General features: G+C 32.7%; 1 protein-coding gene across 9 annotated transcripts in view; it reads right to left on the bottom strand.

Annotated features, from left to right (window-relative positions):
• The window catches only part of DNM3 (dynamin 3), a 647411-nt gene that overhangs the window by 393862 nt on the left and 236396 nt on the right, over positions 1 to 17153 (bottom strand). For all 9 annotated transcript variants that reach the window (XM_056815556.1, XM_056815550.1, XM_007480786.3 and 6 more), the window contains exons 11-12: positions 8037 to 8123; positions 4682 to 4752 (exon numbers count right to left, since the gene is read on the bottom strand). In XM_056815556.1, the coding sequence (XP_056671534.1) occupies positions 4682 to 4752; positions 8037 to 8123 (158 nt within the window). The remainder of the gene's footprint in view (positions 1 to 4681; positions 4753 to 8036; positions 8124 to 17153) is intronic.

Below are 17153 nucleotides of genomic sequence, written 5' to 3'. Positions count from 1 at the left end.
CATTTGAGCTCTGGGGATCCAAATTGCCTGTGTTAGCAGAGTTAATAAGAGTAGTCTCAAAGCTTTAAGTACAATATAAAATAATACTAAAGAAATAAATGGAGGAAAACTAACCTAACAGCCATAATTTTAAGTGTGAATAGATTAAAAAATAAAATAGAGGGAACAGCTGGGTGGCTCAGTGGATTGAGGGCCAGGCCTAGAGATGGGAGGTCCTAGGTTCAAATCCAGCTTCAGACACTTCCCAGCTGTGTGACCCCAGGCAAGTCACTTAACCCCCATTGCCTAGCCCTTACCACTCTTCTGCCTTGGAGCCAATTCACAGTATTGGTTCCAAGACCAAAGGTTAGGATTTTTATTTAAAAAATTAATAATAATAATAATAAAATACAGTAACAATGAATAGGAAAACAAAGTCCAAATCATCTATTTTGTATAACAATACAGTAAGTATTTTATATATAATAAGTTTTATTTTATTTATACAATTTATTTATAATTATTTATTTATATATACAATAAATAAAATTTATATTTATATATACAATATATTTATTATATGTAATGTAAATATACATATAATTATATTTATGTATATAATAAATAAAATAATTTGTTGTATAAATAAATTTTATATATAATAAGTATACAATACATTTCTTATTGAAATTTAAAAGTAAAGGCATCCATAATTATCTATATGTATTTCCTAGAAAGAAAAATTCATAATATTAATTAATATCAATGGGAAAGTTATAATATCCTTACGGGAATGTTAACAAAAGATTGACAATAGTACATGGATACATCAGATGGCGTAGAATCCAACTTCTTAAAATTGATTTTAATTGTAAAAATATGTTGATAGTAACTCAACAATAGTTGGAGACTTTAATATTCATGTACCAGAGCTGTGAAAATGTAAAATAACTAAAGAGAAATATATAGAATGGAATAATTTGTTGAAGAATTTGAATCTTCTGAATAGGAAGAGTAAAGAATGAATACATTTCTTGGCACCACCTGAAACTTTTATAAAGGTAGAGCATATACTACAGAACAGAAAAGTTCTAAATGAATATGAAAAAGCAGAAATGCTAAACATTTCCCATATATATGGCTTAATATAAATAATAATATAAAAATAACATAAAAAAGATAGTCCTGAGTGAAAATTTAATAATGGCATCCTTAATAATAAGTGAGTTAAAGAATAAATCAAAGAAATGATTAATAACTGTGATTAAAAACATGCCAAAATTTCTGGGAGGAGCAATGTAGTATAGTAACTGGTGTCAGAAGTACTGTATTCAAACTCTATTCCTATGTTTTCTATTTTCATGACCTTATTCAATTAACTTAACTTCCCTGGATCTCAATTTCACCTTTTATAAAATGAGAAGGTGGTACTACATTCCCTTTGAAGTCCCTTTCATCTCTAAATCTATGATTCTGTAGTAATTTTGTATGACAAATATAGTTCTACTACCTAAACAAGAGAGGGAATAAGTAAAGAAAGAATACAAAAGAGCAATAATGTTAATAAATGCCTATTTTAAAACATTTTAAACCCTGTCAAAAATGCATGCAAAATATTATTTGTGATTATTTATGATTAATTTGTATTCAAAAACAAGGTTACAAAGATGGGTTCAATATTTAGAAACAAAAGCATGCAAAAACACATCAATACATTAATGGATGAAGAAAGAACCTTTCACCAAATACAACATTCTTGTATGCTAAAAAATCTTTTAAAGCATGGATACTTTTCAAAATGAAAAAAATATCAATCTAAAAGTATCCATCTGCTTTGCTCCAAAAGGAGTCTGGACTGATTGAGAGCATAATGGATAAAGCAGAAACCTACTGAGTGAAAAGCTGACTGGGATTATCTTCATTTTCCAGAAAGTAAATCTGAGAAACTTTGAGTTTCTCTGGCTTAAGTGGGCTGTTTGTTATCATTACAACAAAACACTTTCTCAGGGTCCTATTAAACATGGCTGTGAATTAAAAGAGCTGGACCATATCAATCCTCTAGTCAATAATCTCCATTTTATCCTATATCTTGTTTATCTACAGTTGTTTTTATGTTGCTTCTATTAGGTTGAGAGTTCCTTGAGAATATGGAGAATCTGCTTCAAGTACTCTTTCTCTTGCCATGTGTGTGAATGTCACCATGTGGCTGTGAATGCATACCACTGCTGATTTATTGCCTCTATGGTCTATGGAATTTAAAAAGAAACTGGAAGAGTTACCAGAAGTCTATCTAATGAAATACCTGACAGAATTTGCCAATAGCTATAGCTAGTGAGGAGTCAGTTCTGAGGAATTATATATTTGACCAAGTCCCATGGTATTTAGCTGGCAACTGAGAAACTAGAGGATACCTGGTTCAGGAGGATTTTTAAAAATTTCTTTTTTTTACTATACTCTGCTTCCTTCTAAACTTTCTTTTCTTCTCTTCTGTTTATTTTTAAAGCATTAATAACCCTTTTCTTTGCATTGCTATTGCATCCATTTTCCTTAAAAATTCTTTACCTCTCCCCCACAACTAAAAACCAAGTACAAGGAAAAAAGGTTTAACAAATAAGAACAGTCAAACAAAATGAATCAACACAATGGACATGCCCAAAAACGTATATCCCTTTCTGCACGTTGATTTTATCATCTATCAGGTGTTAGGTAACATGCTTCATAACAAATTCATTAATAATCAGGCTTCACCCAAATAGAAGGATGTAAAATAAACCTGCAAAAAATAGTATTTCTATTTAACAACAATAAAATCTAAGAGTGAACAATAGAAGGGAAAAGCCTTTTCAAAATAATTTCACAATGCACAAAATATCTGGGAATCAATCAGCAAAGACACACTCAGGACCTGAATAGATGGAAATCCAAAATACTCCCTAAATAATGAATTAAATAGTCAGACGGTTGGTTAGTACTTATGCCTGAGACGAACTACTATTATTAAAATGAGACTAACTAAATTAATTTTAAAATTCAGTATTATCCCAATGACTATCAAGGGGATATTTTAAAGAACTAGACAAAGTAACAAATATATTTTTAAATGCTCTGTAAATTCAAGAAAAATGAAGAAAGGAAGAATAATAGTGGAATAGAAGTTCCAGATGACATTATGATTAAAATAGTAGTCCTCAACATTATTCAAAACTAGTTAAAATTTAAAAATTAGATTAACTGAGATTACTTTGAATAGGGAAGAATCAAAAACTATTGACCCCAATAAGAGTGTTTAATAACCCTGAGGATATAAATATATACATATATATTTCTTGAAGAACTCCCATTTTGACAAGAATTAGTGAGAAAAACTAGAAAAGAGTTAGCCAGAAATTAAATAAACTCAGATATGAAATTAAATATAACAATTTTTAAAAATTAGACGAGAACCACAGCAAAAAGTTTCATAGCTATAAGAAGAGAATTTGTTTTGAACTAAAGATAGAGACATTTGTAAAACAAAAAAAATTATTTCAATTACATGAAAATAAAAAGCTTTTGCATAAAAAAATCAATATACTTCACATAAGAAAGTGTTCAATTAGGGAAATAATCCAAGAATATAATATTTCTGTCAAGAATATGGTATCCAAAATGTATAAGGAACTAATATATAGGAGCAAAAGTCATATCCTAATAAATAAGAAATAAAAAAAAGATAAATAGTTCCAAAAAGAACTACAAACTATAATCACCATATAAAAGAGCTTTCCAAATCACAAATAAAAAGAGAAATGTACATTGAAACAATTCTATTTTCAACTCACTTAAGAAATTGTCAAAGATAAAAATAACCATTGTTGGAAAGATTGTACTAAGGAGGCTGTATGTTTGTTGGTGGAGTTGTAAATTGGTCAACCATTCTGGAAAACAATTTGGAATTATGCTAAGAAAGTGACTAAAATACCTATAACCTTTGACCAAGAAACACTAAGTCAAAGAACTTCAAGATTAAAAAGTCAGAGCTACATACACCAAAATATTCACAGCAGCACATTCAGAGCAAAGAAATGGAAAGAAGGCAAAAATCCATGAGAACAGCAAAACAAATTTTATAATAAAATATTATTACACTGTAAAAATAATGAATATTTTAGTTTAGAGAAGCATGAAAAAAACATTAACTGATGCAAAGTAAATTAGGCATAACAAGAAAAACAATATGTATGAGGACAATAATATAAATGGAATGAATGGCGGTTATGAAAATCAAATCTGAATACAATGAAATTCTAATGAGGAAAGGAGAGACGTGAGAATATGCCTTCCACTCCTTTTCAAAGTAGTGAAGGATTCCATGGGTGTGGAACATTGTATTTAATGGTAGCATTAGCTGATTCACCCATTAAATTTGTTGAACTTGTTTACTTTCTTTGCTATAAAACCTGCTCTTTGGAAAGAAGAGATATTGGGAAATTCCAGAAATGTAAAAACTAAAGCTATAAATAATTTTTAAAGAGATGTCAGGATGAGGATTTGTTTTAACCATTCACGTTTTCCACTTAAGAGAATGCATGATTGAATATATCAAAACGTTTTGATGAGGTTAATGTAAAAATATAAGGAATTCTTTTTTCCTACACACACACACACACACACACACACACACACACATCCCTAAAAAACAAAATCATATTGATTCACGTACTTTGCAAAGCCAATGAAGTCTTCATGGTTGGTGTTAATATAGGATACCTGAATGTCAATCAGCAACAATACCTAAAAGTCAAAGAAAAATAGAAGAATTTTTGAACATATTCCTTCATGAAAGTCAATTTTTAAAATGCTCCGTAGCTTTAAAAGTCAGTACTAGACTTTAAAATCCCTTAGTACAAATTCCTAACCATTAGAGGAATCACTATACCATTTTAATTTTTTTTTTGTGAAACTCACTTTCCTTTCTCTCATTTCATTAAGCCATCTCAAAACCAAAATAGGATTTTCTTGATATTCAAAGGAGAGCTTGCACACTCCACTGGTGTCAACTTAGTATAAAGTAAATGTGAGGAAGGCCTCTTCACACATATTTTTGAAAGGATAAAAGTTGCCCAAGACAATTTGGCAAGAATAAAGATAATAGCATTATAATTTCTAGCATAAGCATTATAAGTGTCTTCTAAACTAAAAATCTAAACTAAACTCTTTTAATGAGAAAAACAAAAATGGTAATAAATAATTATAAAAAATGATAATTAAAAAAAAAACAAGTGGTGATAATTTGCAAAGACACATGTGTTGAAAAACACTTCCAGGAGAAAAATCTACTACCAGGATGATGGATGAAATGGTTTCCTGGGACTTTATCTCCAAAAGATAACCTAGCAAACAGATTGCTATTTTCTCAGTTACTTTAAACCTACTTCCTTCACAACTTCATATAAAGCAGGTCACTAAATAAACATCAGTGGATAAGAGAAGTACCTGAAAAACCTACCTGAGACCATTAAATGCCTTCCTCCCCTTGCCATTCCCTGTGTCTCCAAGTATAAAGCAATTTTGTTTATGAATCTTGCCACAGATCACAAGGGCAAAAGTGCTTAAGGGTACCTCCTGAGTTGAACATTATTGGGCATAGCAAGTATAACGAGGAACTGAGCAAGAGCACAGTTGAAATTCATGAGCCAATTGGTATACATGTATGTATATATAAATCCCTGTGTATATGTGTGCAGATCCATGCACATCCCACATAAAAGGGCGCGCGCGCGCACACACACACACACACACACACACACACACACACACACACACACACGGGATGGGGATCTCAGCTGGGGTCTCGCTTAGTTCCATATCAATCAACAGATATCAGTTGCACCAAGCATGTTCACATCCCTGGGAGTTACCTTTCACCACTTATGCCCCTGTGATCATCTATATACACCATGTGAGCACACGCATAACCATGACAGAGATCCATATGGACAAATACATAATCTACAAACATAAATGAGTATGTGTTTATACATCTGCATACCAATAAGCCTAAAACTTCAAACCACACTTGAGATCTGGACTGTGGTTCACAGAGATCCAGAATGGTCCTAAGTTGAGATTCAATTAGGAGCAGACAGCACACTCAGGAAGAAATGAGAGGGATGCCGGGTTATCAATTGTTTTTAAGGAGGGAGGAGGTTTGTCTCCAAGGCATTCTAAGTCAGAGCTCTTCTCATGGAGAGAATCCCGAGACATGGGAAGAGGTACCCACAGCAAGTTGGAGGAATGGTAAGAAGCAGCATGCGTTGAGAGAGAAAAGTATCTTGTGACTCTTATCTAGGTACATAAAGGATCTGTAATTTGTGTACTCATGTACTGAAGTGGCATCACTAGAAGAAACATAACACTTAAATGTTCTCCTGATTCTTGAACTCCTGTCATGAATATTTCAGGTGTTCACAAACATTAACATGAACCAAAGGGTAGGAAAAAAGTAGAAAAGTTATACTTGTCACAGATTAATGTTTCAAGTCTGAAAAATCCTAGGATTCCCTACATCTAGGTAGACATTTGAATTAAGTTCATCAAGCCAAGTAGGCTAATATTGTCCCAATTAACATCAACCACCTTTCAGAGAATAATTCTTCATCTCAAGGAGGTGATGCAAGGCTTTAAAAAAACATTAAAGGAGGAATTGTTAAGAGTGAAAATAAGTTAATGATAATTTAAATTTCAAAGGGCAAGGATAAATGATAATGTTACTGGAAAAGGTTAGAACCTTAAATTCTCTGCACTTTATGAAAAGAGAGTCAGAACAACAGAGTGGAGGAAGCAATGCTCTTGAAGTATTTATCCTTACTTAAGTTCCAGCTTCCATACTTCCCAACTGTATTACTCTGATACTTCCTTATTAACTATCAAATCACTGAACCTTTCCTTGTCTCAGTTCCCTTATCTATAAAACAGTCATAATACTCAGTATTACCTGCCTTACAAAGTTGATTATGGAAACCATAAAGCACTTTGTAATCTATATTACAGTGAGATTAGATAGACAGATCTGTGATATATTATTATCCTCATCTCCTTTCCGTCTTTATCTTTTCCTCTCAATTTTTTAATCCTTTTTGCCCTCCTGGCCTCTTTTCTCACTTCTCTTTCTATCTTCACCTTGAAATCAGGATACTTGGACACTAGAAGATACAGTAAGTAGACTTTTAGAACTAGATGAGAACTTAGAGACACTTTATTGCAATTCCCTCATTTTACAGATAAGGAAATGAGACGTAAAGAAGAGATTATGACTTGCCCAAACTCAGATAGCTTGTTAGTAACAGGTTTGAGGTCCCCTGCCTCCCGAATCCTCTTTCCACTATACCATGGCCATAGCCATAAGATAGAATTAAAGTATATAATTCAATATTGATTCTAAAGAAATAAGTTTGTTGTTTTCTTCTGTTAATTTGATAATTAAATAAACATTATATTTAATGTTGTTATTAAATTGTATTAATTGTTTTCTCAGTTATGTCTAACTCTTTGTAACACCATTTGGAGTTTTCTTGGCAAAGATTTTAGAGTGGTTAGTCATTTCCTTCTCCACATGAGGAAACTGAAGCAAATGGGACTAAATGACTTGCCCAGGTTCATACAGTTATTAAGTGTCTGAAGCCAGATATGAACTCAGGAAGATGAGTCTTTATGACTTTAGGCCTGGCACTCTATCCACTGTGCCATCTAGCTATATATTTTGTAGTTCTCCCTAAAAAGATGAAGCCAATATTAGGTTAGATTTTTTAAGAATTTATGTGATCTCTGGTTAATTATTTTCCCTCATTGACCTCACAAAAAAGGACACTCTCTTCTCATTTGAATATATTAGCAATTATAGGACTAACAAATATGCTCTAATTCAAAAATATTTGATATACCAACTCATGGTGATTCTCTAAAAAATATAAAACATTTTAAATGATAAAATGTGGAAATAATTTCCTAGAACTCCTAAAGAATCCTGTTTGCTTCATTCATTAATTCACAATCCATTGACTTAAAACAATTCTCACCTGATCCTTTGTCTTTCCTTCTCTTTCACGAATGTGGTTTGCAACAATCCTTTCTGTTTCTTCACAAAGTCTTGGGAAGTTTGCAAGCTACAAGAAAATAGGAATACACATAAATTATTTTAAAGCATGCTACAAAAAAGGAGCATGAAAGCACTGCATTGTCTTCCTTACTGTGAATTTGGAGAGAATTTTTTAGAGTATTAAATGTCCATACCCTTTGACCTTGAAGTCCCACTGTGAGGCATTTACCTCCAAGGGGATCAAAGACACAAGGAAAGGCCCCATCTGCACCAAAACAATTCCTTCAGCACATTTTTGGTAGCAAAAAGATGGAAATAAAACCTATACTATACTAATTGAGGAAAAGCTAAATAAAATGAGATTTCTGAAAACCCCATGAGAATAATAGAATGTTATCATCATAACAATAAATAGAAATAAATAGAAAAATTGTATAAAATATTAATCAAGAAAAGCCTGAGATATACTGTGGTACAATCGAATGTAATGAACTTCTCCATTAGTGGCAATGCAGTGATCGTGAACAACCCGGAGGGATCTATGAGAAAGAACACTATCCACATTCAGAGGAAAAACTGTGGGAGTAGAAACACTGAAGAAAAACAACTGCTTGAATACATGGGTCAAGGGGATATGGTTGGGGATGAAGACTCTAAATGAACATCCTAGTGCAAACATCAACAGCATGGAAATAGGTTCTGATCAAGGACATTATGTAATAATACCCAGTGGAATTGTGTGTCAGCTATGGAAGGGGTGGGGAGAGGGGAGGGGGAATTAGAATATGATTTTTGTAACCATGGAATAATGTTTGAAACTGGCCAAATAAAATAAAAAAAAATTTAAAGCCACCAAAAAAAGAAAAGCTTGAGAAGGTTTATACAAAGTGAAAAAAGTACAACAGAAAAAGTTATACACAATCATGATGTGAATAAAAAGGGGGGGAATGAAAAAAATCAAATCTTATATGACTCTGATGACCAAGCTTATCCTCAGAGAGCAGTTGAGAAAATCTACCTATGTCTATTTGATATAAAGTTATGGGATTACGGATATGGGATACGTAATATCCAGGAGACACAACAGATGTGCTAAATAGTTTTGCTGGCACTTATTTTTTCCTCTATCTTTTAAAACCTTTGTTGGAAATGAATATGGTATGAAAACAAAAGGCATCCAGAAAAATATATTCTTTATAATTAAAAATACACATTATTAATAGGGGAAAGTAATGAATTATCAAGGAAATCCACAGAACTCCTTATTATTGTCACTGCAGAATAGTATTTAGTAAACACAGCAAATAAAAAAGAATCATTGCTATTTGAGGACTAAAATTAATAACTTCAAATAGCAAAGAAAAGCTCTGAAAAGGTAGACTACAGAATGGGACATTCAAAAATATTTATGATAATCTTGATCACCATAAAAATTGCCCAAAGACTATCATTTCATTGGAAAGTATGAAAAGATTTCTTCTCTAACAAAGCAAAGTGAAAGGTTTTGATAATTATCCAGATAATTCAAATCAACTACATACTTGTCTGAATACAGTCAAAAGAATCTTGAATGATTCTGATACCTTTAGGAATTCCTTCTTTCGCTTTCTAGTAGAAATCAGTACAAAATCAGCAGACATAAAACCTAGATATACCTTCTGCCTGACTGATGATCAATAAATCAACCAATACACATTTAGGTGCCTTCTGTGCTTTAGAAGCCATGGTAGGTGCTAGAAATACTAGAACAAATGGAATGATCCCTGCCCTTAAGGAACTTAAAATCTATAGAGGGAAATAATCCATACATACATAAGTATATCTAAAATCAAGACAGGGCAAGGGCTAGCAAGGGTTCTCACAGTTAAGGATAACAGAAAAGTCTTCATGGAGGAAGCAGCATGTAGCTGAGCTTTCAGAATTCCAAAAGGGAACCTGAGGAGGGAGTAAGTATATTCTAGCAATGTCAGATGGAATATCGTGTTATGAGGCACAGCAGGAAGGTGACTGAGAAACCTAAAAACCATGTAAAGGGAAGGTACATACAATAAGTTTGAAAATATAGTTATAGGCAGATAGAAAGGGGTTTTAAATGACAATTTGCATTAAATATGTCAAATTCAAACCTAAGTGGATACCTGGAAAACCACAAATCAACATTATTTATGTTGGGTTTTACTTTTATTTTGTTAAAATTTTCCCAATTCCATTTTGTTCTGATTCAGGCCTCACTGATGGCTTCTGCTGACACCACTGCATTTCTTTCCCCAGTCTGGCTCTCCAATGATATCACATTAGTAGTGTTAATGATCAGAGTCTTTGCTGAACATTCTTTAATTTTTTTCCCATTGCTAAAGCTTGACACTGCCCTTCTGATCTCATAAGAACCACCAAATGCTTCTAAGTACAACTTCAATAGTGACTTAAGTCTAAATTATATCTAATTTATCATATATATGTATATCTTATAGCTATGACATATCGCTATTGGACATATACAAGCATGCATATACATATAGACAGACAGACAGACAAATAGATAGATAGATAGATAGATAGATAGATAGATAGATAGATAGATAGATAGATAGTTTATAAAAAGTTTTCATGTTGTCTCTCCCATTTAGGCTGAGAGCTTCTTGAGAGCAAGAATTTTCTTTCACTTTTTCTTTGCATCCTTTGTATCACCAGTTCTTAATAAACTGTCTATTACATAGTAATAAGTAATTAATAAATGTTTATTGAGTAACTGGCAAAGAGTTAAAGATGTGAGTGGGAGGTAAGAAAATGGAGCCAAGAAGTGTAGTGATCATTTTCTGGGAGTTTGACTATTAATGGGAGGTGAGACATAGAATGAAACTGAATCTCATAAAGCCATCAAGTGAAGACAAGAGAAAAGAGTTTAAAAAGTGTATGTCAATAACCATTTAAAGTTCCAGTTTCCAGAAGTAATAACAATGCACTTGTCTTTTTTTTATTTATTTAAACCTGACTTCTTTCACAGAAACATAGCCTCCCTTCAATATTTTCTTTCTTTCTTTCAAATCCCTGCACTTCCTTTTCTGTTACATATAAACTGACCTCCAATTTTTAACTATTAGGTTCTTTTAGAAGTGTTTCACCACTGAGAGCTAACTCTAGAATACTGGAAGTTATTTTTTGCTGGAATTACTTCATTACCTAAAACTATTGAGGTGTACTCACTAGACATGACCTTTCTCCTCTTCATTTTTTAAAAATGCCTGTGGAGTGCTTATACCAACCTAATTGTCTTAGGATTTCAGGACCTACCTATGTATCCAGTGAAAAGAATTGTTTTCTTTCTTATATTCCATACATTATATTAAGTTGTTGGGAAATATCTTCTTTTGAATACCCACACAAATATAAATTATACATATAAAAAGAAATAACTAAACTGAAAAAAATTTAGACTATAGGAAAACATTAGGCATTTCATTAACAATATTTAAGAAATGGAGTGTAGCAGAAGAATTTGTAGAAGATGACTATGTGTTGGAACAGTTTATCCAAAAGTGAGATGTACTATAATCTGTCCTACAAAAAGTACAGTAGTCTGGAAAGAAATACAGAGGTAATCATATTCCACTTCTCAGTAGACCAGAAAAAGAATAGCATATGCTAGAAAAATTCTCCTTATGGAGAACAAAAAAAAATGGAAGAAGGCTAATAAGTTCAGAATTTAGAAGCCATTGAACCACAAAGTAATTTGTGTGAATCCCAAGTGTCAGTTTGTTGGTGTTCCTGGAAATGTTGCAGGAGCATGAAAATTAAAATGTTAGTTTAAAATGCTCCTAGGCAGTAAAAGAGCATGTAATATGACTCCACATATAAATATAAGGAGGTCTGCTCTCAATTTAGGGCACAAGTTCCAATTCTTGCTCTTATGATTCACACAGGAAGAGAAACAAAACACAGACATTCAAAGTTATTGCCGATCAGTCCTTCCGCCACTCACCTCATTAGGGAAATAGCTCATACAAAAATAAGCTGTAGCAGGAGTCCCCAATCTGTTTTCAAGTCCCTTCACTTAAAGAATAATTAACTTCGCCTGCACAGCTCTATTCCTTTATTTATTTTCCTTCCTTTATTTCTTATTTATTCTACTTCCCTTCTCTAAAATAGATACATAGCTTCTATATCAATTTCAAATTTATTTTACCCATGAATATTATCTAACAAGTCAAGAGTAATCAGAATTGGGATTTTTTTGTCTGACCCAATAAGATCAGTCATATATTCCAACACTAATTCAACCCTAATTTTTTCCACCTGAATAGTAGTAGTCTGTTATTTTCATTATTCAATAACTTAACTTATGTAATCATAGAACAGATTTATTACTAGCCACATTATTATACATACATGCATTTTTACATATATATGGTTTATTTTATGACTCAATGATAATATTCTACTCAGAGGGCAAACATTATGATTGTAAAAATACCTGAATCATAGTTATATTTTTATGATTCTGGCAATGAAATATATAAACTGTTTATGAATGTTTATCAGTGAATCATTTATATGATGCAAATTAAGTCAACTAACCTTTCTTATTCATGTATAAAGGCAATGTTAATGTTTGTAATCTCTTTATGAATTGTAGTTAGGAAATGTGCTATGAGTAGACAATAAAAAGTCAGTAAGCATTTTATGAAACACCTACAAGGTGCCAAGAATAGAAATAATAAGCCCTGAGGGTACCAATACAAAAAAAGAAAGAGAGGAACCAGAGGAGCTGTAGGGTGGGAGAAGGATGATTTATTTATTAGGGAGAGTAACGTGGCGAGAAGTAAAGAGGTTCAAAGTGAATGTAAGATGCTAACTGACAAGGGCTTTCCTGATCAAGCAGCAGTCCTTAGTTTTTTAGTGTCTTCTATGTCCAGTGCCTGGAACATAACAGGTATTTAATAAATGTTATTGACTGATTTTCTCCCATTCACAACAAAAAAACCACCATGGAGGAAAAAGTGAGGAAGTTCTGTAAAGTTCAAAAGAAAGCTGGGTTTGAAACAAGAGATTTCTACCAAAGTCCTGAGCATGTCATTTACAATATGTCCTTAGGTACATCATTACATTAAAAGGGCCTCAGTTTTCATAGCTTCAAAATGGAGTGAGATGAATTAGGTGTCCAGTAAGGTATATTACAGTTTTAAATCTTCCTCTGAGTCAATTTCCAACAGTAAAAAAGCAACTTCTCTTATTCTTCTGGTCTTTTAATTCACATGATACAAATAGTGAAAGAGTTAGTAAGTCACTCATGTACACACCAAGAGTATGGTACTCAATTACTGTCTTTTTTTAACACAAGTAACTGCCTACCCTCTTAAAAGGAAAAAAAAAGCAGTAGAACTCAGCTTTCTAGCTAAGTAAGCTTTTAGTCATTTCAATTTTAAAATAATAGTCATTTCCTTTAGCAAGCAATCTAGCAAGTTGCAATTTTTTCAACTCATTTTAAAATAAATTTTAGGGAACTCTCCCTAAAGATAATCTAATTCCCTTCAAGAAGAAAACATTTTAAAAGTTCAAATAAGAAAATAAATATTTTAAAATCTAGATTTAAAATTCTTTCATGGTGGTAGATCCTATCCCATCTACCTCAAAAGATTATTGGGATTTTTAAACAAAACATGGTATTTGAGAACACCTTGGAATGTTAAAAATGAAACACAGCTTTGATATTTTCATGATTTTTTTTTTTGCCTCTGCTTTGAAGTCAGACAACAAAAAAATTTGAATTTAGGATGGTCAGATGACTTTTATTAGTTAGGACAACCCTTGTTTTAGAAAAGAAGATTATAGTTTGAAAAGAAATTTTACTTAAATTTCTATGCCACTCACATTTTGTGGCAATCATTACCATTCTTAAAACAAAAGGCTCTAAGTAGATCTCTGCAATGAGATGCAACAATTCATCATGAGACCATTTGACCAAAATAAGCAAAAAACCTTCTTTATTAGGTTAAGAATAAACATCCAGACCAAAAATTCTTTCGGGAGAAATACAGGGTTAACTAATTAAAATAGATAGGAATTTTGTAGATTTTCCTTCCATTTCAGAAAATTACAAAGTCATACAATTTTAGTGTTAGCAAGGCCTTAAACAATCATTTACTATATTTCATGGACTAATGAATCTCTGTTGTAACATATCTGACAAATAATTATTCAGTCTCTGAAGATCTCCAAGGGGGTACTCAATAACTCTTTAGGCCATTGCACTTTTTGCTCAGCCTTAATTGTTGGGGAAAATTTTCTTAGCATCAAGCCTAAATTTATCTCTTTGCAGTTTCTATATATTACTCCTGATTCTGCTTTCTGGCCAGAGAGAACAACCCTTCTTACACAAAACAAACCTTTAAAAACTTAAACTTAATAGTTATTTCTATTGAGTCTTTCCTTCTACAGGAAAACATGTACCGTTCCATCAACCAATCCTCCAATATACTCAAAGCCTTTCACAATTCTGATTGTGCTCCTCTGCACAAATTCCAGCTCATAGGTGTCCTTTTTTGAATAATGATATACCAAAACACAATACTTTAGATGAGGTGAAAAGGAAACAGCACTTTCAAAATATACTTTCCCTATTTCTGTAAGCTAAGTCTCTGTCTCTGTGTGTCTTTTTTGTCTGTCTATCTATCTCTCTCTCAGAAACCTTTGGTTCCAAGGCCAAACGGTAGTAAGGGCAAGGCAATGGGAGTAAATGACTTGCCCAAGGTCACACAACTAGGAAGTATCTGAGGTCACATTTGAACCCAGGACCTCCAATCTCCATATTTGGCTTTCCATTGAGCCACCTAGCTATCTCCAGCTAAATCTCCCTTTCTCTTAATGAAGATGACCAAATGACCATAGCTTTGTTAACAATCATATCACATTGCTCATTCATATCAAGCCTTCAGACCACTAAAACACTCATGTTTTTCAGATAATCTTCTGCATCTTCGTGCCTCTTTCTTTTGTTATTGTGAAATTGATTTTCATAACAACAATTTATCATTATTTAATTTCATATTGAATAAATGAAAAAAATTATTAAATTCTTAATATATGTAAAGCACTGAGCTGAGAGCTGGGATAAAAATATAAAAAACAGGATAGTACCAGACTTCCTCAAGGAACTTACATTCCAATACCAAAAAACAGCACATTTAAGGAAGTATTTTCCAGGGAGGGATGTTTTGATTTGGGAAGTCACAGGAATGTTGAATAAAATCATAGGAAAATTGATCCATACATATCAGGAGGAATGGTATTATTGATATGGTTACTATTCCCAAAAAAGGGACTTAAAAAAAGGATGGAGGAGAGACATTCATTACAGAATGGCATGAAGATGACCACAGTCAGTCTCTGGTACCAATTCCTAGAATATACTACTATGCATTTCCAGCCCTGTTGACATTGAATCTTAAAAAAATACTTTCTGAGTCCAGCCATCCAATCAATTCTAAATCCATCCCACTATATTATTATCTTGACCATATTTCAATCTCTTTTCCACGGTGATAGTATTAGATATATTATCAAAAGCATTGCTAAAATCTAAATAAGTATGTCCACAAAATGTTTCTCATATACTAGTTTAGTAATCAGTTAAAAAAAGGAAATAAGATTAGTCTTGCTTGACCTATTCTTAATTAATCCAAGCTGATCTCTATAATTAATTTTTCTCTTTTTAAATGTTTAGCAATGATCCCCATAATGACCCATTCTAGAATTTTGCCAGCAACCAAAGTCAAGCTCATCTATAGTTTGAAGAATAGACTATTTTCACTTTATTGAAAATCAGACTGTTTTCCCTTCTCTAATCCTGGGGCACCTTTCCCATTTCTATGATCACTCAAATATCACTAACAGCAACTCAGCAATTACATCTGCCAGGTATTTCATTAGCAAGGATGAAGCTCATCTGAGCCAAGAGACTAGAATTCCTTAAGGGAAAGAAGTATCTCTTACAGTCTATCTCCTTATATTGGGTATGAACACCCTATTAGTAATTTTCAGCTTGTCATTTCCAGTGCAAACATCATTCTTGACAGAGAAATGGAAGCAAAATCAGAGCTAATTAATTCTACTTTCCTTCTCCCATCAATTCACCCCAAACAAGGGTCCAGATTATCATTTTTCTCCAAAAATAATTTTAAAACATTTTTAGTCCTTTATCTCACCAGCCTCATCTTATTTTGAGCTTCATCCTTCCTGACAGTTTCTTTATGGGATCATGATACACTCATCCTATAACTGTCCTTGCTTCCATATTCTGTCCATTCCTTTTGAAAATCTAAGTTCAAAATCTAAGTTGGTTGTAAGTTTCATATTCATTCACAGTTTCTTCATACAAATGACACTTTTCCTTTTTCAGTGGAATTATCCTTCGTGGTATCTTCAAAATTCTATTCCCATCTACATTTGAACTGGGTTGACTTCCCTGAAAGAATGTTAGTTCATGAGATCCTATGTAACTTTCCTGTGGACCATTTGACATTTGCTTCCCCCAAATCTAGGGTGCAAATAAAGCTATGTTGTTGGATTTCTTCTTAATAATGATCTCTTGGAGGGAGTGATCACTTCCATCAAATGTTCCCATTACTTCTACCACAGCAGCCCATTACTATGTGTTGTTGTTTGGGCATTTTAGTCATGTTCAATTCTTCATTACGACATTTGGGACTTTCTTGGCAAAGATACTGGAGTGGTTTGTCATTTCCTTCTCCACTTCATTTTACAGAAGAGGAAGCTAAGGCAAACAAAGTTAAGTGACTTGCCCAAGATCTCAGAGCTCTGTGTTAGTGCAATTCAGATCTAGAAAATAACTTACCCAAATACATATCATTTGAAAGATAAAATTGTCACTATGGCAAGCCAAGAACTTTTCTGCTTTGTTTGGGCAGAGCTCTAACAGATGTCTAGATAACTGGATTCCTGATCACTATAATTTAATGCCTCAATTCCAGGTTTGTGACCTGTTTTCCAAATTTCTCCTCTTTTTCCTCTTCATGCTCAAAAGTTCTGTGGTATGAATCAATGACAAAATCACTTCTCTTTATCTCTATTGACTTTCACC

The sequence above is a fragment of the Monodelphis domestica genome, chromosome 2, assembly GCF_027887165.1.
Source record: "Monodelphis domestica isolate mMonDom1 chromosome 2, mMonDom1.pri, whole genome shotgun sequence".
NCBI classification, from domain to species: Eukaryota; Metazoa; Chordata; class Mammalia; order Didelphimorphia; family Didelphidae; genus Monodelphis; species Monodelphis domestica.
The sequence above is the reverse complement of the archived record's forward strand: the minus strand, read 5'-3'. Positions and strand labels throughout refer to the sequence as shown.